At 47.2% G+C, this 24,882-nt stretch overlaps 4 protein-coding genes across 6 annotated transcripts in view; 3 read left to right on the forward strand and 1 right to left on the reverse strand.

The window, feature by feature from the left end:
* Positions 1–280: 280 nt before the first annotated feature.
* si:dkeyp-51f12.2 (uncharacterized protein LOC100151460 homolog) lies at positions 281–3,141 on the forward strand. The gene is made up of 2 exons (XM_068725530.1): positions 281–686; positions 2,611–3,141. Exons 1-2 carry the CDS (start codon positions 373–375, stop codon positions 2,846–2,848), a joined length of 552 nt encoding a protein of 183 aa, XP_068581631.1. The 5' UTR covers positions 281–372; the 3' UTR covers positions 2,849–3,141.
* A 3,054-nt stretch (positions 3,142–6,195) lies between these two features.
* On the forward strand, positions 6,196–11,199 carry si:dkeyp-51f12.3 (uncharacterized protein LOC107988041 homolog). The gene is made up of 3 exons (XM_068725497.1): positions 6,196–6,592; positions 6,910–7,266; positions 9,498–11,199. Exons 2-3 carry the CDS (start codon positions 7,001–7,003, stop codon positions 9,655–9,657), a joined length of 426 nt encoding a protein of 141 aa, XP_068581598.1. The 5' UTR covers positions 6,196–6,592; positions 6,910–7,000; the 3' UTR covers positions 9,658–11,199.
* Positions 11,200–14,396: 3,197 nt separating this feature from the next.
* Positions 14,397–19,677, forward strand: pcsk9 (proprotein convertase subtilisin/kexin type 9). The gene is made up of 11 exons (XM_068725529.1): positions 14,397–14,498; positions 15,170–15,302; positions 15,412–15,545; positions 15,656–15,797; positions 16,016–16,212; positions 16,341–16,518; positions 16,631–16,807; positions 16,927–17,075; positions 17,238–17,382; positions 18,324–18,493; positions 19,422–19,677. The coding sequence occupies exons 1-11, from the start codon at positions 14,475–14,477 to the stop codon at positions 19,608–19,610; spliced, it is 1,638 nt and encodes a 545-aa protein (XP_068581630.1). The 5' UTR covers positions 14,397–14,474; the 3' UTR covers positions 19,611–19,677.
* A 1,471-nt stretch (positions 19,678–21,148) lies between these two features.
* Positions 21,149–24,882, reverse strand: part of usp24 (ubiquitin specific peptidase 24) — a 33,267-nt gene continuing 29,533 nt past the window's right edge. For all 3 annotated transcript variants that reach the window (XM_068725528.1, XM_068725527.1, XM_068725525.1), the window contains 3 exons: positions 24,431–24,517; positions 24,129–24,239; positions 21,149–23,557 (listed from right to left, as the gene is read on the reverse strand). In XM_068725528.1, coding sequence (XP_068581629.1) covers positions 23,495–23,557; positions 24,129–24,239; positions 24,431–24,517 — 261 coding nt within the window. In that variant the 3' untranslated portion in view covers positions 21,149–23,494. The remainder of the gene's footprint in view (positions 23,558–24,128; positions 24,240–24,430; positions 24,518–24,882) is intronic.

Here is a 24,882-nt window from a genome sequence, read left to right on the forward strand (position 1 = left end):
CGTCCTCTTGTCCATCTGCCCTGATGATAAACACAGCCGGTCCTGATGCGCATCAAAGCCTTCACCGGGTTATTTTTTCTTTTTTTCACCGACAAAACTACTGATTTTGACACTTTTGCCCGCGAGCCGGAGATCTACAGAGTGAGGACTAACACTTTATGATCAGCAGTTGTCTGGGAGATGGAAATTATGGGAACAAATAAACAAATAAGTAAGATTTAAGGAGCTTTTTTTTTCTTCTTTTTGTTCTTACCTCAGGACTTCTGTAACTGTGGAGTAAATATTGTTGTTGATGTCTGGTCAGCGTCGCCATCCAGCCGGTCGCAGCCTTGAACGTTAACCTCAGGAAACCAGTCGAGGTCCCGCAGGAGGATGCCTTCCCTGCACCACGGAACAATCTTCATCGGAGCCTTCCTCATTGTGACCGGGGGCTCCACAGCCTTCCTGGCCTCGTCCCAGAGCCGCCTGCAGGCGTTCTCCCTCTGCTGCGTGGTGCTCGGGGTGGTCATGCTCATCCTGGGGCTGTTCTGGGCAATGAACAGCAAAAGCGCCGCCAACTACAACCACCGGGAGTTCGACCCAGAGTGTCCACATTATCCGTACGACTACCCCAACTTCGGCGGCCATGCCCTCTTCACACCCCCGGGGAGCCGCTTCCCAGAATCCCAGTCGGTGTTTCTGCCGAGGTGGGTTGAAAAATAAGATTTATTATTATTTTGCACAGTTCAATTGTTTGTAAGTATGGACAATTTTATCTTGAAGCCAGAAAATAAGACTTCATATTTAATAAAGTGTATTACATGGATTGTTCTGCCCTGTATTTGTATAGAAAAGCAGTTTATTTAACCCAAAGAACAGTTATTATGAAGGCCCTAAACTGTTACTGTGCACTACATCATTATTATTATTATTATTATTATTATTATTATTATTCAGGGTCCTTTAGAGATAAACCTGTTCATAACAGGTTTGCACACAGACGCCAAGTTTCAAGAGAAAAGTCTACTTTCATTTTATTTCTTATTAATTCTGGTCAGACATGGACGTGTTCAGCCCTTGATGACACAGCCCTTTCTTGGCAGTATCCAATTCAACAGCGCCCACAACAGGCGAGATACACAGTATCTACATAAAATCACGACAAAGAAAAAAAGTTAAGGAAATATACTTATTTGCTTCCTTGGCAAAAGTTAGGTGAAAACAAAATCATTCCACTTTCATGTCTGTACGCTAAACAGTGACGTAGTGATGACAGGCCCCAGAGTAGGCCTGTGGTAGTTACTTGTTATGACACACACACACACACACACACACACACACACACACACACTCACAACAACAACAACAACTACAAAGAGATTCAAAACAACCACAAAGAGACATAACCAACTACAAAGAGACTCTAAACAACCATAAAGAGACACAACAAACTACAAAGAGACTCTAAACAACCACAAAGAGAAACAAGGCTACTACAAAGAGACTCTAAACAACCACAAAGAGACATAACCAACTACAAAGAGATTCAAAACAACCACAAAGAGACATAACCAACTACAAAGAGACTCAAAACAACCACAAAGAGACACATCCAAATACAGAGAGACTCAAAACAATCACAAAGAGACATAACCAAATACAAAGAGACTCGAAACAATCATAAAGAGACACAAACCAAATACAAATAGACTCAAAACAACCACAAAAAGACATAACCAACTACAAAGAGACTCAAAACAACCACAAAGAGACACAAACCAAATACAAATAGACTCAAAACAACCACAAAGATACACAACAAACTACAAAGAGACTCAAAACAACCACAAAGAGACACAAGGCTACTACAAAGAGACTCTAAACAACCACAAAGAGACATAACCAACTACAAAGAGACTCAAAACAACCACAAAGATACACAACAAACTACAAAGAGACTCAAAACAACCACAAAGAGACACAAACCAAATACAAAGAGACTCAAAACAACCACAAAGATACACAACAAACTACAAAGAGACTCAAAACAACCACAAAGAGACACAAGGCTACTACAAAGAGATTTGAAACAACCATAAAGAGATACAAACCAATTACAAAGAGACTCAAAACAACCACAAAGAGACATAACCAAATACAAAGAAACTCTAAACAACCACAAAGAGACACAAAAAACAACAAAAACAGGCTAAACAACGATAACGTCTGTTTGTTTTGCTCCCTCTGTGTGCGCCCAGAGGCCCGTTGTCTCCTAATCCGCCCATGCGTAAACAAGAGTGGGATCGATCAGCAGGAAAATGAATGCATGTATTTCCCAGATGTCAAACTCACCCTTTAACTAAGTAGGATTCAGGAGCTAGTGCTGTTGTAATCCAAAAATTCTGCAGACTGTAATTCAAAAGCTTTTTATCGTCCGGCACAGCCAATAGGTCCATTATACCTCTGTGAAACCCAACACTACCCGTCCTGCATTTGTCAGGAAACACAACTACGGACAGAACTCGACTCCTTCCGCTATCATCTGATCTCTACAACCGCCAACAACTACACCGTACTTGTGTTTTCACGAGATTGTTTTCACATAATTTATTTTTCCTCTGCCGGGTGCAGGACGATGGAGCGCCACAGGCACGGTGCTCGTGGTGAGGAATTCGACTACCCTCCCATGGACCCCGGTGGTTTCAGTCCGTCGCCTCACCCTCCTCCGTGGCAGGAGCCCCCGCCTCCCTACGAGGTCGCCATCAAGACCACGTGCAGCTCGACACACCTGCGGCGGGCGTACTCGGACACACACCTGGCGACCGAGCCCCTGTTCGGACGGTCAAGAGAGATCAGCTTCGAGGTGTGACGCTGGACGATACGGACGCCGCCGGCTCCCTGTGCATCAGACCGATCAGACGAGGGAGGCTTTTACTCAGACTCTGCAATAGCTGTCCTCCGACAGCAACAAACTCTATCGAACACTTGAAGCATGCTTCTTTCTGATGGTGACCAGTGGGTCCTAGCATGCTTTTCCCCTAGGTTTCCTGTAATCACAATGCAGGTGTAAACGCATATCTAAATGTATGGTGAACATGAAAGGTACAAGACGCCGATTTCAGCCATAGCAGAACAAAATAAAGCACCCAAAAATGAAAGTGAAAAAAAAAAAAAAAAATGATACGTCGTGGTTTTAGGGGGAATTTATGTACAGGACAATTATTTATTTTTTTCTTTTGCAAGTCACAGCAACTTCCAGCCTTTATGCTAAGCTAAGCTAAGCTAACACATCAAGCACACATCCATTCATACCAAAGAAGATTCATTTAAACAAACAGCTGTGATGTTCACTGAGTCAGAGCAGCAGATGTTTTACACAAAAGAATGAAAATCCGGCTTGGTCAGCCGTGTGGACATAAAGACAAGAACAAGGGACAAAGCCTATTTTGGTCTAACCCTTAACTTTTAATCAATAATCTTATTTGCTTGGCAAGATAGTTTGCTTTTTCTAAAAAGTATAATATATTTCTTTACAGGCAGTCGGTCAATTAGCTTATGCTACTTGGTAGCTGACACAATCGCTTCCATGTGCCTTAACATTGCATTCTCTCTAGTGTCCATCAGGGGGCGACTCCTCTGGTTGTATAGAAGTCTAGTCTAAAATGACTCTACTTCTCTCTTGATTTATTCCCTCAGTAAACATTGTAAACATGAGTTTATGTCTCAATCTCTAGTTTACAGTCTTCTTCAATACAGCATGATGTTCATTTAGGACATTATGGTCCATTTAGAGTCAAACACACCATAAAGCAGGGGATGATTTAGGGGCGGGGCTACACGCTGATTGACAGGTCGACACCAGAGACGTATACGCCGTCTCTACGTCACTCCTCTGCTGCCCAAATATTGTCAATTTCGCAAAGTCAAGGCTTCAAACCAATGGGTGGCGTCCACTTCGTACAAACAGTCTGTGGTCATCAGACAGACTCCATTCACACAAACACGGGAGCTGCTGGTCTACCAGTCTGGTTTGTTGGTGTTATAGTGACTCTGGTGAACCTGAACTGACCCCTTAAAACAGCAACGTCACTGGTGCTGCTGGTACTCCAGTCTCAACTCCATCGACTAGTTTCTTTGTTGTTTCCTCGTCTATGAAACGATGCAGCGATCCTTTGTTCTGTGGGAACGATGGAAAAAAACGTCCTCCTGAACAAATGTTGTTTTTTCCCATCAGGGTTTACATGCTTCATTGCAGGATGGAGATGATGAGGTTTTTATTTTAGCAGGGGAGCGATGACTCATCTGACCATGTGAGCTTTTCCACAGCAGCAACAGGGCCTGAGAGCGTCCATTTAAAGGATCCCATCAGTGCTTTTGAGTACTTTATTCTTGCATACTTACGGTGCATTCACTGCATTTCATTTGAAAGTGCAAATCAACTCGCAGAGTAAAATCACAAACTCATTTAAAACTCTTTCAGCATGAGACGTTCCAGTGCTGGAGGGAATGTGAACTATGGAGGTTGTGAGGGGGAAAGATATGCGGTTTGGCAGCCATCTCTCAAAAGTTGAACTCCTGCATATTAGAGAATTCCCGACGAGGACAGACTCACAAAAACATCTACCAAACGAGCGAAGGTTTGGACACGTCTTTGTTAATCACAGATAATTAAAGGAATGACGGTGATGATCACTGACGGTTCACCTAGTTCATGCACACCTGTCGGATCTGCAGACAACATTAATAGATATTAATAAAAATGCACAAAAATCAAAGTATGCAAAGGATGCACCGTCCGTTCATTTTGTTGACGGGATGCATGAACGGTAGGTGTGAAATGTCGGCCTTCCCTCGACTGCTGTGCTGAATTATTTGTGTGAAGAACGAATCCAGCAGCCTTCAGCCGCCTCCGAGAGGAGACGAGAGGACGACCGCAAACGTTGTTATCTCTGACAGCACAAGGACGAACGACTTCAGCTGCACGCACACACACACACACACACACACACACACACACACACACACACACACACACACACACTGCTGGTAAAGCTGATATGAATCACAGGATGTTGTTTGGGACTGTTTGAATATGCATGCTTCCATGACTGATGGGCTTTACTCTTGGAAAATCCTGCGCCATGTTTTTTTTTTAAAGTTCAACTTTATCTAATAAATCAGTGATTAAAGACACAACATCAGACTCATCGACGTAGTAAACAACCCTGGGCAACAATACGTATAAAGTTTGTGGTCTAAAGGGGCAAAAAAAAGAGAACCTGATCAAATGGTTCAGGTCTCGTTTATTCTGATATTGAGGACAGAGAGAGAGAATCCCACCAATCACTCACACACACACACACACACACACACACAGAAAGCATTTAGCAAAAGGTTGGAATATGACGAACAGGAGAGAACACGATACTAGAACATGAACCCAGAGGCTCATAAAAGATACAGATTAATGTCAAAGTGGGAGAGCTTTATTTATTGTTTATTTCATTCCTTTAATTATCAGAATAGAGTAGAAATAGAATTGTTAAAGGGACGTTGAACAGATTTAAGATGTTATTAAGAGACTGAGAGCTTCAGGGAAGAAGGTAGAATAGTGCTGGAGAGGTAAGGAGATATTTTTACAAATATCAATATAGCATGGATGTTGTAGGGTTGAGCCTCTGTGATTTTTTTGGGGGATAGATAATCATCAGTAATATGATATAATGACTAAGATAGATAGATATAAACTTTATTGATCCCCAGGGGGAAATACGTTTGTAGCAGCAGCAATTTACAGAGTAAAATAAAATACTAATAATAATAAAAAAATAACAAAAAATAATAATATATATAAAATATATACAGTACAATAAAATAACAGAATTTGAACAAATAGAATAATAAAAATAAGATAAAATAGAATAAAAAAATGCACTGTATATACAATGCATGGTAATAATGCCCAGCCCTAAAATAAAGGATGATTAAATCCATTTTTCCAACATTTGGAGCCTCTACTGTGAGAACCAATGCAGCTCATTCATAACCAATAAAAAACTCTAAATGTAGGCCCCCCCCCCCCCCCCCCCCCCCCCCCCACCCCCCCCAGCAGCAGAGCTCCACCTCGTCTTCCAAACACAGACTGAGGGACCATTATTCCCCCCGTGTTCAGCCCGCCCTGCCCTCCATTGCTCGTCACTGGAAACTCTTCCTCTTATCACACAAAACAGAGAGGAGCACTTCCTCACAGCGCTGCACAGCGCGACCCACACCGACTCCTCCACTACGGAGCGGCGGTGTCGTAATCACTCCCCAAAAAGCCGGATATGCTCCTTCGGCTGCAGGGAGAAAAACGCAAACAGGAGCAGAGAAAAGAGAAAAGAGAAAGAGAGAGAGAGAGAGAGAGAGAGAGAGAGAGAGAGAGAGAGAGAGAGAGAGAGAGACAGAGAGACAGAGAGACGGAGGGCGCAGCACCGGAGCTGCTTTCTGAGTTTCTTCTTCACACTACGAGGCAACGCGAGCAGAGGGAAAGTTGATGAAGAGGAGCAAAAGAGAGATGGTGAAGCTTTCAGCCCACGCATGAGTTGAGCTCCAAACCGCGACTTCCCATCAGGTACAGAGAGAGAGAGAGAGAGAGAGAGAGAGAGAGAGAGCGAGAGCGAGAGCGAGAGCGAGAGCGAGAGCGAGAGAGAGAGAGAGAGCGAGAGAGAGCGAGAGCGAGAGCGAGAGCGAGAGAGAGAGAGAGAGAGAGAGAGAGAGAGAAGATCGATGTTTACTGGCTCAGACGCACTGGGATGATTTACGTGTTGCATTTCCGTGTTATTCCCCCTGGTGTCAGCTTCCTTTTGCTTCTGATCATATCACACACACACACACGCGCACACACACACATGGATGCTGTGTATCTGATCCCTCTCCTCCCTCCCGCAGACTGGCTGCTGCTGCTGCTGCTGCTGCTGAGGAGCAGCTGTAGCTGCAAGGCGTGAATTCATTCAGAGGAGGCAGCAGGGCTGCTCCGGAGATGCCGTTCCCCCGGGGCATGCTGCTCTGCCTGGGCATCGTGCTGATGACCGCCGGGGGGGTCGTGGCCCTGGGCGTGGGCCTGGCCCAACAGTCGGCCCCACTGTTTGCACTCGGCATGTTCCTGGGCATGGGGGGCATGGCCCTGCTGGTCAGCGGGATCTGCATGGCGATGAAGAACCTCCAGGTGGCGGTGCCCGGACACTCCCTCCTGCACCCCCGCACGGGCACCCGCTTCAGCCCGCAGCAGGCCCTGGCTATACAAAGGTAGGCGTGTCATGAAAGTGTGACAGAAGACTGGGTTTGGACCAGGCTGCAACCTCCGAAGTGCCTTAAAGCTGCATTCTCTCTAGTGTCCACCAGGGGGCGACTCCTCTGGTTGTATAGAAGTCTAGTCTAAAATGACTCTACTTCTCTCTTGATTTATTCCCTCAGTAAACATTGTAAACATGAGTTTATGGTCTCAATCTCTAGTTTACAGTCTTCTTCAATACAGCATGATGTTCATTTAGTACATTATGCTCCATTTAGAGTCAAACACACCATAAAGCAGGGGATGATTTAGGGGCGGGGCTACACACTGATTGACAGATTTGCATGCCACTACCAGAGCCGCTAACAGCTAACAGGACTACCAGGACACACATGCTGCTGAGTACCTGTCGGCCGTTGGTCTGCGACTTGCTTTTATTGTTTGGTGTGTTTGGCTAACGTTAATCATTTTTCATCATCTTAGTCTTGCAGGTATTTTGTCAAAAACCAAAATGCTGGACAGTGCTTTTGACCTGATGAAGGGTTAAGGGATCACCAAAGACAGGCCTCTCACATTTCATCCTTGGGGGGGGGGGTTATCATGCCAACCCATTCAATAGTTGTCACCGTATTTCTGTCTGGACCCAGCGAGGACAATGAAGAACCTTCTTCCAGCGATAAACAAAGCCTGCTGTCCTAAACATTGGAGGCGAAGAACGTTCCAGGCTTCCCTCGTGTTGTTCAAGATAAATAAACGAGCATAAAGACAAATACCAGAGAGGAGCTCCCAGGGCGCCGAGCTGACAAACGGTCGGGTTGTTGTCGCTGAACAGATCTCAACACGTCGCCACGGTTACAGCGCACAGTTTGGAAAAGATGCAGGAACCAAATCAGGATTTTTAAAAACACGGTGACTTGTGACACCAAGAATTGTAAAGCATGGATTATTATGGATCGACTGGAGAAAGTAGTTCAGCGCTCATTGTGTGTGTGTGTGTGTGTGTGTGTGTGTGTGTGTGTGTGTGTGTGTGTGTGTGTGTGTGTATGTGTGTGTGTGTGTGTGTGTGTGTCTGAGGTAATCTACGATAGGCTGCAGGATTAAACGAGATGCATCTGCTCTTTGTCCGGCGCCGAGAAACAGAGACTCCAGGAACGGCCATCCATCACCGGGAGGTTCTCCACCGGCAGACACGGAACAAAACGCAGACCGATCCGTGTTTGTAAACCTAGAACTACCTGACAAATGATTCTCACTAGAGGATGATGAAATAAAATCATCACGTAATATTACACAAACAGCAGAATGCTGTGATGAATGTGTGAAGGAGTACGAAGAGGGTGTTCCTACAAATGTAAGAACCGACAGTGCTGAAAGTTGAAGTGTAAATGCTGGAAAAAGTGTTTGATGAAATATAATCTGTTCAAGTGAAAGCGCTAAAAGGAGTTGAGGTTTAAGATGAAGTGTGGTTGTTGAAAGGAGTTGAAGTGCATGTTTAAGTGTGATCGCTGAAAGGGAAGTTGGGATGAAGCGTCCTGCCAGCGCACCAATGGAATACTATTGAACCACGGTATATTCATAAACATAACCAAGTAGTTATTTTTGAATAACACTGTGCTTGTGCGGGCAAAGGGGCCGCTCGTAGAAAGACACATGAAAAATAACTTTCCGTAAAATATCATACGAACCGTTGTTTGAGGATACATTGAAGTGGTAGATGGAAAGAAATCAATGAAGTTGTCAGCTGAAGTGCAAGTGCTGAAGGATTCGAAGTGTTAGCTGGTGAAACACAAGACACACTTAAAGAAGTGTGAAGCCAGTTGGGAGTGTAAGCAGTAATAGAAGTTATAGTGTCAATGAAAACACTGAAAGGAGTTGAAGTGTAAATGCTGGAAAAAGTGTTTGATGAAATATAATCTGTTCAAGTGAAAGCGCTAAAAGGAGTTGAGGTTTAAGATGAAGTGTGGTTGTTGAAAGGAGTTGAAGTGCATGTTTAAGTGTGATCACTGAAAGGGAAGTTGGGATGAAGCGTCCTGCCGGCGCTTTTTCTGATGGAGAAAATAAACGCTATATAGACACGCACCTTTATGATATCGACCACCAATGGAATACTATTGAACCACAGTATAGCAGTAATATACGTTATAGTGTCAATGAAAACACTGAAAGGAGTTGAAGTGTACGCACTGAAAAGCTGTTTAGTACACTTGTCATCCCCCCCTCTCTCTTTCTCTCTCTCTCTCTTCAGGAGGTTGGACCGAATTCGTCGAGAGATGTCGGAGGACTCTGTCACCGGAGCGCCGGAGCCGGAACCCTCGCTCCCATCCACCCCCCCGCCCTGGACCATGGAGCCGCCTCCGTCCTACGACACCGTGATGAAGAGCCAGGAGCACAGCGAGCAGCTGTAACCTCTCACTCCGGCGGACTTCGTGTTAGCGGTCGGTGCTCCTCTGTGCCTTTTTAAAGACAGCTGCTCTGAACTCAAACACGAAGCCAAGAGGCACCGAGACTCTGCAGCTGGTTAAAGACTTGGTATCTGTACAGGTGGAGCCCCGGTGTGGCCTCTGTGTCTGCTAAACGTGTGTGTTGTGATTGATTGAGAAAGGAATTGAAATGATCACTACAACCGCTCCGCTCTCTAGACGAAGGGCCTTCCTTGAGAACCAGCATTATGTAACTTTTACAATCACGTTAATGGAATTCGTTGTCAACGGTTTGGCTGCAAATGTGGACCTTTTTATTGGTTCTGCTTTGGATTTATGTGACCTACTACTGTGGCTGCAGGGCACTGTCTTCATCGAACGCGATAAGAACTTTCCTCACAGCTTCACAGCTGCTCTTTGTATCTGCGGCGTAGACCAGATGGACGACGCGTCTCCAAAAATATCCCGACGAAGGAGCCGCCGCCGCCGCCTCGCGCTGTTGAGTCGTGTGCGGTAGTGATTCTATCTCAGGTAGAATCACAGCTGTCAATCACGATACCACGCCCCCTTTTTTTGTATTGCATCACATAACTAATTAAAACCAAACTTTATCAGAAGAATGCACACGTGGACATACATCAGCGTGATGACAACTATCTTAAATGATAGAAACAAATGTTTTTGACACTTTTTTTTTTGTTTAGCCCATCCGCTAACATGGAGGGGGGCGGGGTTTATGACGTAAACTGCAGCCAGCCACCAGGGGGCGATCAAGATGTTCTGGCTTCACCTTTAGGGCGCTGTCCAAGCCCCACAGGACGAGCGCCGGGCTTTGAAACCAATTTATGCAAAAAGAGTTTTCCCCCCCATGAACTTATTTAAATAATTAAGTCCTAAAAGTTGTAAAATGCACTAATGTTATTTTCCTTCTTCCGTTCATGTGAACGATGTCTTCATGCATCCACGGAGCCGCCGCGTCGTCCATCTTTATACGCGGTCTACGATCTCTTCTGTCACAGCTTTGCTCATCGACAGCTTGCTGCAACGCAGAGTGCCTTAACCCGGTGACGGCAGAATGTTAACGCCGCAGCTTTGTATCCATGTCCGCCGTTCTGTTGTTGTGATGTCACTATAAAGTTGTCCATGAACAGCTGCTGCCGAGCTCTCTGTGGTCGGTGGCGGCGCTGAGGTCCAAACCGAGCGAACACATAAACACTCAGTCGGCTCAAAAAAAAGCTCAGTTGCGAGTCTCCTTTTTTTTTTTTTGCCAGCAGCTTGAGGCAAGGTGACCTATCAGCTACACACACACACACACACACACACACACACACACACACACACACGCGCCTGCAATCTTACACCTGACCCGACCAGGCTGTCTGCAGGCTGTAATAACCAGCAGAGTGGAACCCTCACTGCTTTCTCCACCCTCACCTTCAAGCTTCTGACACGAGAACGACAGCAAACCTTCCCTTCGCTTTGCGACAGGCGCTCGATTCTTTTACACAAATAAGAGCTTTCGTTAGTCGGCAGCGATGGTCGAGGGGAAACCGTACCGATACGGGCTGATAGCGGCGGGGATGTGTGTGGTGGCGGTCGGCCTCTTCATCATGACTCAGGAGCGGCCGCACGTCTATGCCGTGATGTGTGCCCTGGGCGTCACCATGGTGTGTATCGGGACTTTGTGGAGCCTCTGCCAGTGCTATCCCAAGGTAGACGCTTTACCAGCAGAGTGTGTGTGTGTGTGTGTGTGTGTGTGTGTGTGTGTGTTGAGGAGAAAGACAGAGTGAAATAACCTGTGATTTGCTGCCCAACCGAAATTGATTTGGTAATGGAAAGTGTGTGTTTGTCAGGTCATTTTGGCTCCTGAGATTCAGGAGAAAAGTCGAGAGGAGGTGGTGTTTACTGCAGCAAGGTATTGTCTCTCTCACACACACACACACACACACACACACACACACACACACACACACCCTCTGTCCCTGGCCCCGCAGACGAGTGTGTGTTTGTCAGGCCTTAATGATTGCTGGTTCTGTCTGTGGATCTCAGGATGCTAACAGCCATCATCTAGTGTGTCTGCAGGGACCACAGATCTGCACTAACACACTGTAGATGCTGATTTTATTAACTTAAATGAACGGGGACGTAATGGAGTAGCTCTGGCAGCAGAGGAGCAGGAGAGTAAATGTGGAAGAGAAGAGGAAAAGGAGACGCGGAGGCCTTGAAGGTTTGTGACTGAAACAGGAGAAGCTCAGTGGGAAACATGTGGACCAGAAGAAGCTTGAGCCTCGGCTAGTATCCAGCGTGAGGTCTGAACCGCTCGGCTCCTCCGTGTGAGTGTTTGTGATAACCGACATGCACGCTCAGCAAAACCTGCCCTCGGATTAAGAAAAAAAAAAGTAAGAAAATGAGGACAAATCATGAGAACCAGACTTCTATTTCTGTCCTCCTCTCTCTTGATTTAATTTTAGGCGTGCTGAGGCTCTGCCGAGGCTCTGCGGCCAAATGTGGAGTAACGGCAGACTTCCTCCCGAAGCCCCGATGAGCCACAGCTGTCCTACGCTGCACCTGGTCTGACGGAGGGACACGGTCCAGCACCAGGGGACTCCTCATTGGTCCGATCCACCACCACACCGCTGCATTCTATCAACGGTTGAATGTGGGTTTTTTACGGCGAATAAAAGTGAATTTTGTATCACTTTGTGTTTAATAAAGTTGAATGTGTATTGCATTTATATTCCAGAGGATGGCACTATTTACTAGACTGTGTGTGTGTGTGTGTGTGTGTGTGTGTGTGTGTGTGTGTGTGTGACACTGCATTGACCTACATTAATTCCATTAAGGCACATTTTTGGCCCCATCATGAGGTTACAGGGGGCCTCTGGGGACCCCAGCTGTATTTATAGTGGCGTGAGACGAGCTGCCAGCAAAAACACTCACAGAGGCTCAGAGCTCTACTCAACTGAGGAGCAACAAGAGAACCACCGTTAACGGCAAAACCAAACTCCACAAAGCAGAGCAGGAACAGTAATAACTGTGAAGTCAGAGTTCACTTCATGGACTTTACCCCCTTTATACCAGACCTGTAGAGAAAGAACGCATTAGACGCATTATTAAGAAATATATTCACTCAAATGTAGATTTTTAACAACTTTTGTAAAAGTTAGATTCTGGTGAAACCAGATGAACTCATGCAGGTTCACTAGAACCTCCTTCAGCTCAGACTCCAGTAGAGACCTGGTCCACCGTGGACAGACCCAGATCCTCCAGCAGAGACCTGGTCCACCGTGGACAGAACCAGATCCGGCTTCACCTGCAGCCTTGGACCTGCAGTCGGAGCTCCAGAGGGAGGAGGAGAGCTCAGCTCCCGGAAGCAGCAGCAACGTCTCCTCCTCCTCCTCCTCCAGGAGCAGAGCTTCTCCTCTCTGCTGGAGACCCAGGACGTATTAGTTGGACCCGCTGGAGGGAAGGGAGGCAACGGGAGAACCAGACCCAGGACTGAGAGAAGCAGACTGTCAGACCCTGCTGCAGTAGAATGAGAGGTTTTCTAAAGGGACTCTGGTGCTCAGAGACACTACAGCTTTAGTCCACAGGGACCAACAGAACCAAAGAAGTTAAAGTTCCTCCAGCAGCTTTAAGGTTTGGGGGTCTTGCGAGAGACAATGGTCAAAATCAGTGCAACACATCTCCTCACCTTTAATCTCTATCATGAAGAACACAGGCAGGACAGCCTCATTATAAATATATATATATATATATAAATATATATATATATATATATTTATATATATATATATATATATTTATATGTGATATCAGATACATGCAGCATGCAGAAAGTACTACAAGTAAAATACAAAAAGAATATCTTAGTAATCATTTTAAAAAGACAACATGAGCTCCGAGCCTCTCTCAATATGAGCTCATATTTGTACATGACATGCTCTCCTCATAACACTTGAGTGCACGCAGGTCTCCACGATCACTCCTGACCTGAGAGGAAGGGCTTTGACACGAGGCTGCTTCAGAGGAGCGCGTGGAGCGCGACTCCTCCACAGAACGGTGTTTCTAACGGAGGACACTCGATCGACGTCAGCAGTCCCCGCCTTAATTATAGGAGCCAATTGTTCGATTTGTACAGATGGCTGGAGGCGTTGTGTGACTGTCAGCGCGCGCGGGCAGTCGGAGACACCAAAACATCTGGAGAACTCTGCGTGGAGTTCACACAGAGCCTCTGAGGATTAACATCACTGAGTGATTCAGCCGCTCATTTGTCGTTTTTGTGTGAATAATGCGTCGCACCTCGGCAGCCTGGGCTGGCTGGGCGCTCTGTTTGTGCGCGTCTTTGGCCGCGAGCTCGCAGGACTACCCGGAGGACGACGAGACGGTCCTGGATCTGATCCGCGAGGACGGGACTCGAGCTGACACCGGAGCCGAACCCGCTGCTGAGTTCCTCAAGTGCAACAAGGTAACAAAGCATTGCGCGTCTTCTCCACACTGCCCGGTGTTCTACCTGAGGCTGTGCACCTGACGAGTGTGAAAGTCTTAACTTCATGATTTCATATATTTCATAATGTAAATGATAAACTTATTTCTGAGCACCTGTACTACTCTTACGTTCTCGGCTGCAGGCAGCGTGGCGCGTGCCCGGTCGGTACCTGGTCGTACTGCGTCGGGGGTCGCGCGACTCTCACGTGCAGCGGACCATCAGGAGGCTGCGCACCGAGGCGGCCGGGAGAGGCTCCCCGCCGCTGGAGGTCCCGCAGACCTACTCCGGAGCTCTGCGCGGCTTCCTGGTGAAGATGAGCAGCGACGTCCTTCAGCTGGTAACCGGCTCACCGGTCTGCTGCTGCTGCTGCAGAGCCCAGCGTGCTGCTGCTGCTGCTGCTGCTGCTGCTGGTTTAAAATGCAAAGTTGGCTTTTTTAGTATTTAAATATTCACACCTTTGGAAGAATGAGAAAGACAGACTTTGCAAGTTGTTTTGCATCTCTTTGTAGTTGTTTTATGTTTCTTTATGGTCATTTTGGGTCTCTACCCGGTTGGTATGTGTCTCATTGAGACATTTTTGAAGGCCAGGGGGTGTGTGGTGTATATATATATATATATATATATATATATATATATATACATATATATATATATATGTATATATATACACACACACAGGTCATAATTCATCTCTAATATTTATTTTATAGTGCTGTGAAATCATCGCCTTCAAACTCAAAGATTACTCTTGAAGACATCATGATTCCATATCATGATGTAAGTCAATGGAACCTCCATTGACGTTAGCTGTTGGCCGTTAGCGCCGTTATTTAGTCGAGCAGGACTGTGCTGCCCACCGGCTGCTAACGGCTAACGGCTAACGTTAACTTGCTCTTCTTTTGAATTTTAAGATGTAAGCGATGTAAGAATTTTGGCAACCGAAGTTTATCGGTTTTCGTGACGTTCCTATTCTAGACCCACAATGCAATGCGATTGTGTTCCTGGCAGGCGGCGACGCTCCCTCGGGTCCACTACATCGAGGAGGACTCGTCGATCTTTGCTCAGAGCGCCCCCTGGAACCTCCAGAGGCTACTGCAGCCTCACGGTGGCACCTCTGAGAACGGGACGTACAGGCCACCCAGTGAGTCCGCCTCTGTGTCCGTTTATCACACACACACACACACACACACACACACACACACACACACTAAAGTAATCACATCTCAAATGTCCCCCTCTGTCCTCTGCAGACGACGGAGGGATGGCGGCGGTGTATCTGATGGACGGCGATGTTCAGATCTCTCACAGAGAGATTGAAGGACGAGTGCTCGTCTCAGACTTCATCAACGTCCCCGAGGAGGACGGAGTGAGAGTTCACAGACAGGTGAGCACACACACACACACACACACACACACACACACACACACACACACACACACACATACATTGCATATTTGTCATTGCAGCTCATTTCCCTTGTGTCTCCTCTACAGGCCAGTCAGTGCGACAGTCACGGCACACACGTGGCCGGGGTTGTGAGTGGGTCGGACTCTGGTGTCGCTCGAGGCGCCGGTGTAAACCTGGTCCGTGTGCTCAACTGTCAGGGGAAGGGGACCGTGTCGGGAGCTCTGGCGGGTAGGACTCGCACGGATCTGTTGGCGGTCATGTGACGCGTCCGACGCCGCGTTTGAGAAACATGGCTTCAGAGGGCCTGCTGGATCACTCTGAGCCCAATCAGTCATCTAGCATGAAAAGCAGGCGTAGGGATGGAGCTGCTGTTGCGTGCAACCATTATGTTGCAACCGCCGGGCGTCTTCTTCTTGTGACCACCGCGGTGTGTTTATCTTGCTCAGGTCTGGAGTATATCCGCTCAGCTTTGCAGTCCCGCCCACTGGCCGCTGTGGTTCTTCTGCTGCCCTTCGTCGGCGGATTCAGCCGTTCGCTAAACGCCGCCTGTCGGGACATGGTGGCTCACGGAGTCGTGGTCGTCGCCGCCGCCGGGAACTACAGAGACGACGCCTGCCTCTACTCACCCGCTTCAGAGCCCGAGGTCACGCAACGCTTTTCACCTCGAGCGGCCTGACGGAGGCATCCTTTACCTCAACGTCTCACGTACGTGTGTGTGTGTGTGTGTGTGTGTGTGTGTGTGTGTGTGTGTGTGTGTGTGTGTGTGTGCAGGTCATCACAGTCGGGGCCGTTAACTCGGCGGACCAGCTCATGTCACAGGGAGCGGGTGGCACCAACTTCGGCCGCTGCGTCGACCTGTTCGCACCCGGCGATGACATCGTCAGCGCCAGCAGCGACTGCAGCGCCTGTTTCACCTCCCGGAGCGGAACCTCTCAGGCCGCTGCTCACGCTGCAGGTACACACACACACACACACACACACACACACACACACACACACACACACACACCTGAAATGAAACAAGAGCAACGAAAAGCAGTAGAAGTATTTGGTTCGTGCACCTGCAGGTGTAGCGGCGGTGATCCTGTCGTCCAATCAGAAGGCGTCCCCGGTGCAGGTCCTGCAGGCGATGCTGCGTTACTCCGTCAGCAACGCGATCCACTTCCTCTCTCTGTCCGACACGAGTCGCCTCATCACCCCAAACCTGGTAGCCGCCATGCCTCCCGCCAACGGCACAAGTTAGTGACGCAACGAACACTTTGAAATGCGACCGGCATCAGCGAGTCGTTCACACTGTGTGTGTGTGTGTGTATATGTGTGTGTGTGTGTGTGTGTGTGTGTGTGTGTGTGTGTGCAGATGAGGAGCTCCTGTGTCGCTCGGTGTGGTCAGAGAGGTCAGGGGTCACGAGCGCCGACGAGGCCGTCAGCCGCTGTCGTCGGGGGGAGGAGATGATGAGCTGCAGCGGCTTCAGTCCCGCCGGTGACCAAGTGGGAGAAACCATCACTGTGAGTTCACTTAAAAACCACTCTGACCTACAGCGTGCTGCTCATTAATAAAATCTCTCTCTCTCTCTCTCTCTCTCTCTCTCTCTCTCTCTCTCTCTCTCTCTCTCTCTCTCTCTCTCTCTCTCTCTCTCTCTCTCTCTCTCTCTCTCTCTCTCTCTCCAGGTGAACGGCGGGCAGACGGAGTGCGTTGTGCACAACGCTCCGGGGGTCAAAGGTGTGTTTGCCGTGGCGCGTTGCTGCGTGACAGGCGGGCTGCGGTGCCGGGTCCACGCTCGAGATGCCGAGTGCGTCGACCACCACCTGAGCGGTACGTCTCAGCCACAATCTGCTGGAAGTGGAGTGTGAAACACACTTACTGGGTTTCTTGCTGCGAGTGAGGCGAGTAGATCGATATCTGTTTCTGTCCATCACATTTGGAGTAAAGCCAGCAGACGGTTAGAGGCCGAAGGGAAATCACTGGTTGGGGGAACTTTATGTTGGACTTCCTCCTCATATTTAATGGAGAAATATGAAATTGGTTCCAGTTTTATCACCCGTATCTATCTATCTGTTGACGTGTTGAATTCAGTCCAACTTTATTTCATTAAAGTCCTACACGCCGTATGTGAACCAGAACACCCGTTAAACCCAGAACAAGCTCTTCATGCCGCATTTAGAACACCGCGGTCAATTATGCCAGTTACCATGGCAATCAGCCCGAGAGTCAAATGTGCTCCCCGCCAACATAAATACCGGCTCCGGTGCTCGTGCGGTTTAAAGAGCAGATGGGCTGTCAGAACACTCCAACGGTTTCCGTTGCTTTCGCCTCGTCTTCCTCCTGCAGCGATGGAGCGACGGGTCAGCGCTCCTCCGAGGATCGCTGAGCCTCCTTCAGCTGAGCGGAGAGGGAGAACAGAGGAGGGGTCGTCCTCCCGGGTCGGTTCTGATGCACAAGAGACAAATCATGTGTTCCAGTCGAGCAGCTCGGGAAATAGTCACGAAATGATAATCTATTGGTTTCAAAATCAGGATCCTGTTTGGTGGAGACACAGGTCAAACACATCCATGTGACCAAGTGATGCAGTACATCGACCACAGACAGCATTCCTGCACGATCTACTCTGTAGCGTTTCTTTAATTTACCGTCTTCGTCTTTGCATTGACGTCACATGTTGTTTTCATGTAAAGCATTCTGAACATCTGACTTGAATGAATGGACACCACCCTCAAAGCCCGTTGCAGCTCATTACGTCGCTCACGTGTCTCCAGGCTGCGCCTCCCGGTCCGCTGCCTCGACGTCGTCGTCCGACCCGCGCCCCCCTGGAGGCGATCGGAGGCGCTGCGTCGTGGAGGACGGGCCGACGTCTCACGCCGTGTGCTGCCACGCTCCGTCTCTGGAGTGCAACCTGCTGGAAAACAGATCAGCTGACGAAGACCAGGTGAATACTTTTGACCCACTCACCCTTCACCACTTTTAATTGTAAGTGTTCTTGCTGCTATTATCCCTGTAGGAGACAAAGTGATGTTGACGAGCTGTCAATTTATTAAATGCCTCCCATATTCCCGGTATAATCTGAGTGTATAATCTGTGTGTGCATTGTAAATGTAGGATATCAACTTCTCCATGGGCTTAATGAGACAGTGGGCCCCTGGACACTGTAAAGGCCCCACATCTCCTTCACAGGAGAAAGACACGACTTTAAAGTCTTTGTTGTTGTTTGGTATTTCTTAGTCGTTACGCATCTGTCTGTAGTTTCTGTCCGTTTGTGGTTGTTTTGTGTCTCTTTGTAGTTGTTTTGTGTCTTTTAGTGTTTGTTTTGTGTCTCCTTGTAGTTGTTTTGTGTCTTTTAGTGTTTGTTTTGTGTCTCCTTGTAGTTGTTTTGTGTCTTTTAGTTTTTATTTTGTGTCTTTTAGTGGTTGTTTTGTGTCTCTTTGTAGTTGTTTTGTGTCTTTTAGTGGTTGTTTTGTGTCTCTTTGTAGTTATTTTGTGTCTTTTAGTGGTTGTTTTGTGTCTCTTTGCGGTTGTTTTGTGTCTTTGTGGTTGTTTTGTGTCTGCTTGTAGTTATTTTTTGTCTGTGGTTTTGTCTCTTTTTGTTGTTTTGAGTCCCTTTGTGGTTGTTTTGAGTCTTTTAGTGGTTGTTTTGAGTCTCTTTGTGGTTGTTTTCCCCATGTAAATAGAATAGGAGTAGAGCGGACGTTCCTGTTGAAATCATTGCACCATTTTGTTATCTGTACTGTTGCGAGTGACATTGTGCAGGTGAAGTCCATGACGTCTCCTTCTCCGCGTCGTCCTCAGTTAAATACTCTAAACAGGTAGAAATGTCTCCGGCGATCACGTCTTCACTTATTGCTGCTGCTCTGTTGCAGGTGGAGGTGTCCTGTCCGTCCGGCTGGACTCTGACAGACTGCAGCGCCGTCTCTCAGGGCTCCGCCGTCATGGAGCCAGTCGCTAGCGGCACCAGCTGCCGTGTCCGCGGCAACGCGGGAGCCGGTGGGGCCGCCGGCGTCGCCGTCTGCTGTCGCGTCCGACCAACACAGTCCGATACAAGTCTCTGATTTAATGTCCAAGCTTTGACCCGTCTCCTATGTAGACGTCTCTAACGTAGATGTCTCTTATGTAGACGTCTCTTATGTTGATGTCTCTTATGTAGATGTCTCTTATGTTGATGTCTCTAACGTAGATGTCTCTTATGTAGATGTCTCTTATGTAGATGTCTCTAACGTAGATGTCTCTTATGTAGATGTCTCTAACGTAGATGTCTCTTATGTAGATGTCTCTTATGTAGATGTCTCTAACGTAGATGTCTCTTATGTAGATGTCTCTAACGTAGATGTCTCTTATGTTGATGTCTCTTATGTTGATGTCTCTAACGTAGATGTCTCTTATGTAGATGTCTCTAACGTAGATGTCTCTTATGTAGATGTCTCTAACGTAGATGTCTCTTATGTTGATGTCTCTTATGTAGATGTCTAACGTAGATGTCATTTAATTTGTGTTAAATCAAATAAAATAAAGAATCCTTGTAGTATTAGACACGTTATAATCACAACACCAGGGCTGTTGTTGAATCGTCTCTTTATTGCTTATGGTGATTCCTAACCAAGTGAAATGACCAGGAAGTCTCAAAGTGGCCGCCGGGATAACAACTGGTTTAATTCCCCAAATGCTAAAGAAAGGCGAAGCAAAGTAATGTCCCACAATCCTTTGCTGCAGACACTGGGAGAGGGGGGGGGGGCTTTTCTTCTTTTCACACGATTAAACACAGAAATGTATTTTGTCAACACACAACACAAATATTACAACTCATCACATTGTGTGCGACGGGCTGAGTCGCACCTATAATTTATGAACCTTCTGTTTTTACCTTTCACAATAAAAGCCCTAGACGTTTAATATACTTGCAGGAGCGTGTCCTTTATTCATCATGTTTAAAAAGCCTTTAGGAGGTGTGGTTCTATCCGACAGGAGTCTTTAAGTGAATTGTACGGCAACAAGTTTGTCAATGTCGTCATTTTCTGTCATAAATAAAGTTGCGTATCAAAAGAATGTGCTCTCAGCTATGTGGTCGTCTTTTCCTTACATTTATGAATTCTGCTTCACGTCTTTGCTCTAAAAGTGAAATAACCGACTTTACACTTAAAGGAACCGTTTGTCCGTCCCGAGTGTCAAACTGTCTTCATGAGACGGTGAATAATAAAGATGGAGTTCAGAACGCAGCTCACTCACATGAGACTTTAACACGGAGGTGAGCGGCTGATTGTTACGGTCAATGAACGGATTGTTCTCGTCCGATAGACGTCGTGACTCATCGCACCGGTGTTATGAATAACGACGCTGAATGAAGCATGTCGTGCATTAAAACTGCCTCGTGTGTGGATCGTGTGCAGACGAGAAGAATGTCTGAGACGCTCCACTGTCCCACAATGCATTGCAGATCCTAAGACTGAAGCAGCTAAATGGAACTCAGCCATTCCTCGTCTTGTGCTTTTCCTGTCAAAAGGTCCATTTAGAAGACATAAACACTAAAAGAGAAGGACAAATGACAATGTGTAAACATACCCTAAAAAAAAAAAAAAACACTGTTTACAAAAGGTTGTGCATTCCAGTTTATTTTATATCAAATTTCCCCTTAATCAAACTCTGATGTACAAATTAAAACTTGAGTTTTAACATGCGTTACAGGATCCTGCGATGGCAAGAAGTGAACTTTCAAAAAATTGAATAACAGTAAAAACCCGTAAAGATGCCACGATGTCCCGCCTCCCTCCCGCCCCCCCCGCATCCCAGGATTAAAACAAAAGATTGTTTCCACGTTTCATTTTTTTTTAGGTTTTTTTCTTTCCTTTAAGTAGTTGTGGGTGATGAAGCTGTGTGTGTGTGTGTGTGTGTGTGTGTGTGTGTGTGTGTGTGTGTGTGTGTGTGAGACGACGACTGTTGGCTGAATGTGACTCGTGTTGCCATGGAAACACTTGGCTCAGACTGCAGCTCCATCAGGTGGGGGGGGGGGGGGGGGGGCATGTTTGTGACAGTGAGTGACCAAACTACACAGCAAACACGGAGAAGATGGGGGGGGAGGGGGGGGGGCGCACAACGAAAAGACAAACTTCAGCACTTAACTGCCACACATGCAAACGTGGCATTCACATCAAGTGAGATGGAGAGAGGGGGGGGGGACAGAAAAAAAAACGCATTGCATGATGGGTTTTCACGCTGTAAACATTGACCTGTTAAAGCTGAGAGCTCTCGTCTTCAGAACGTCTGGAGTAGAAGCGTCTCTTCCCTAAAAACCATCCGGCGTGAACTCGGCATCTACAGAGCGTCTCTGAACAGAAGCAGCATTTTGATTTAAACCGTCATCAAACCCCCCCCCCCCCCCCCCCCCCCCCAAACACACACACACACAAAGTCAACAACCGACGGTCACACTAAACCGAGGAGCGAGGAAGAAGCCCTGATGACCTACAGCGAGACGATTTTAAACCACAGGAGACGCAGAAGACGACCCGCCTCCTCCAGAGGTGAGGAGCGGACGACGACCCGCCTCCTCCAGAGGTGAGACGAGACAGTGTGGGAGGTGGGACGGGGGAGAGATAGAGAGAGAGAGAGAGGGAGGTCGGGAGGTTAAGGCACTTCAAGTCTCCCGACGATTGAGGGACGATGGAGCTACGTTTGGGGTTCAGCTCCTCTGTGTGTGTGTGTGTGTGTGTGTGTGTGTGTGTGTGTGTGTGTGTGTGTGTGTTTCAAAGACAAAAGCAAAAGGCGGCGAAGCAAAAAGAAAACTTCATTGAAAAAAAAAGAAGAAAAACCTGATAAAGCAGAAGTAACAGTGAGGCAAGAACGAGCTGCTTCTTTGTGTGTGTGAGCGGATGAGTGATGACGTGTGTGTGTGTGTGTGTGTGTGTGTGTGTGTGTGTGTGTGTGTGTGTGTGTGTGTGTGTGTGTCTCCTTGGCACCTTAAAGTAAAACATGCTCCTGAGCTCCCCTTCAGTCGGCACTGATGGCCACACTGATCCGTGCACGTCCCCAGATCAGCTTTTGCTTTTGCATAAGGCTCGAGTCCCCCCCCCCCCCCACCCTCCACCCCCCCAAAACCCCAAAAACATTCCTCTGCAAATATTCAATCCAGAGTCAAAGAAACCTAAAACACAGGCGCTGAGAGGAACAGAAGAGAAGAGAAGCATAAAAACACGAGGAGCGTCTGCTTAGTGGCACTGAAACACGTCGAGTTGTTAAAAGCGAAAGCGGTCACGAGGAGATTCTAGAGGAACCGACCAGCGCCGCTGTACGTCACAATAGAACTGGGCCGGACTATAAAGTGCATACTTAACCCCACCCCTCCCAAGTGCTCCTCTGTGTGTGTGTGTGTGTGTGTGTGTGTGTGTGTGTCTGAGAGTTCCTCTAGAGCGGCTGACGTGACCGCTCGCAAAATAATAATAATAAAAAAAGAAGAAGTGTTGCATGGCTGTGGAGAAGAGCGCAGGAGACTTTAAAATATTATCTTACACTGGAAATTACACCTATGAAACAAATCTTTACAATATGAATATGTCTATGTAGATACATTGGCAAATATGAGCAGAAAATTGTTAAAACACAACCCAAACCCATCCTCCACCTCGCTGTCATTCTGAGTGAATGAATGAATAAAAGGATAAACTGAAGTCATCCGTGATTAAGGAAGGTGTTTTTCTTCTTTTCTTTTTTTAATGTACTTCCCACCGTAATCTGCCCGTTATGATAATGCATCTCCATCATCGCCCTCTGCGGCTCTGAAAGGAAGTAATTTACGATTTATTCATAGCTCCTCCGAGGAGGAGAAGTGTTCCGATCGGCTTGTCGTGGAGTCCTAAATGTCACCGGCCAATCCAGAGTGCAGCTCTTCCGGTTGGCTGCCCGGAGCCGTGCCGCCGCCGCCGCCCTTTCCGGAGGGCTGGAGGAGCTAAGGGTCCACATCTTCCAGGTCGCTCTTCGAATCGCCGAGCATCATGGGAGATTCTGACCCCTGAGAGAGACAGACAACAACAACAACATTGTTGGTACAGATTTGTTAAAAGTCGAAATTCAAGCGCTTTCAAGGTACCGGAACCAAAAATGTCAAGACCCTAGAAGTCTACTATGAACAATAAAGTTTACAGGAGTTGAAAAATCAAGCATTACTCAAAACGTATATTCAAGCCTGACCTTATAAATAATCAAACTTTCTATAAGCAAGAAATGTGATGTTTTGGGAGGAGAAGGAAGGAACGGTGAAACATCCCTGTGCTAATCGGTCACAGTGGGATTATGACTTCCATACGACACTGTGATTATCTGGAGCAGAACCAGTGTGACAGTGTTGAGCTGTGTGCCCCCCCCCCCCGTCACACTCAGCAGGAGTCCCAGAAGAATGGATCCGCTTAATAACAACCGTGGGAGGCAACAAAAGTGCCTTAACAGCTTCTGACAGAAGCTTGGTGAGATGTTCCATTTTCGTTTCCATTCTTCTCTCCCTCTCTCTCTCTCTCTCTCTTTTTTTTTTGGGCTGCTGTAATGCGATGGATGAGTCACGCTGAGAAAGGCAGCGGGCCGCTAACCTGTCGGAGGCTGCGGTCGGCGTTCTCGTTGGCCGGGCTGCCGTCGGAGCCGTTGCTGCTGCCGGACTGCTCCTTCTCGTTCAGCAGCGCCGTGGCGTAGGCCAAGGTGTCCTGCAGGGTTAGACACACGAGACAATGAAGCAGGAGTGAGCCGAGAGGAGAACGCCAAGCAGAAATGTTTGTGTAGTCGTGGAGGAGGAACTGGAGGGGGTCGTATCATGTATTACTCTGTGTGTGTGTGTGTGTGTGTGTGTGTGTGTGTGTGTGTGTGTGTGTGTGTGTGTGTGTGTGTGTGTGTGTACCTGTGCAGAGATGGTACGCTGGAAGGTTTTGTTGGTGGACGTCTCATTGGAGACGTTGCTCTGTGGAGTCCAGTAATGTTCTGTCATCTGAGGGCAGAGAGAATGTGATGCAGAAATGTCAATTTAATGCTCTGAGAGACGCTGCTGCACAGCGCTGACAGGAAGTGTGGAGATCAGAGCGACAGAGTTTTTAAATCTAACTGTGTGAATTAAAGGTTTATTCTGACCAAACCAGTGCTACTGGTTGTTGGAACAGTGGAACAGACTAACCAAGACGGTGGAGTTTTATTTAGTTTCCGTCAATGAGTTCACAAAGAAATTAAGTTAGTCTAGGTAACAGGTGAGCAGAGAAGATGAAACAGTTATGTTATATATAAACTGTCAAAACAGCTAAAAGTCACGTATAAACTGTTAAAATAGTTATAAAGTCATGTATAAAATGTTAAAATAGT

Source organism: Cebidichthys violaceus, unplaced genomic scaffold (genome assembly GCF_023349555.1).
Source record: "Cebidichthys violaceus isolate CVI_PGR_0920_01 unplaced genomic scaffold, fCebVio1.0.p SCAF_35, whole genome shotgun sequence".
Lineage (NCBI taxonomy): Eukaryota > Metazoa > Chordata > Actinopteri > Perciformes > Stichaeidae > Cebidichthys > Cebidichthys violaceus.

Excerpts from the sequence above, each read along its gene's own strand:
- pcsk9 (XM_068725529.1), top strand. The coding sequence starts at position 14,475 with ATGAGCAGCGACGTCCTTCAGCTG. Across the intron at positions 15,303-15,411 it reads CGGGACGTACAGGCCACCCA|ACGACGGAGGGATGGCGGCG; the intron begins GTGAGTCCGCCT and ends TGTCCTCTGCAG. Across the intron at positions 18,494-19,421 it reads GATCAGCTGACGAAGACCAG|GTGGAGGTGTCCTGTCCGTC; the intron begins GTGAATACTTTT and ends GCTCTGTTGCAG.
- si:dkeyp-51f12.3 (XM_068725497.1), top strand. The coding sequence starts at position 7,001 with ATGCCGTTCCCCCGGGGCATGCTGCTCTGCCTGGGCATCGTGCTGATG. Across the intron at positions 7,267-9,497 it reads CAGGCCCTGGCTATACAAAG|GAGGTTGGACCGAATTCGTC; the intron begins GTAGGCGTGTCA and ends CTCTCTCTTCAG.
- si:dkeyp-51f12.2 (XM_068725530.1), top strand. The coding sequence starts at position 373 with ATGCCTTCCCTGCACCACGGAACAATCTTCATCGGAGCCTTCCTCATT. Across the intron at positions 687-2,610 it reads CAGTCGGTGTTTCTGCCGAG|GACGATGGAGCGCCACAGGC; the intron begins GTGGGTTGAAAA and ends TGCCGGGTGCAG.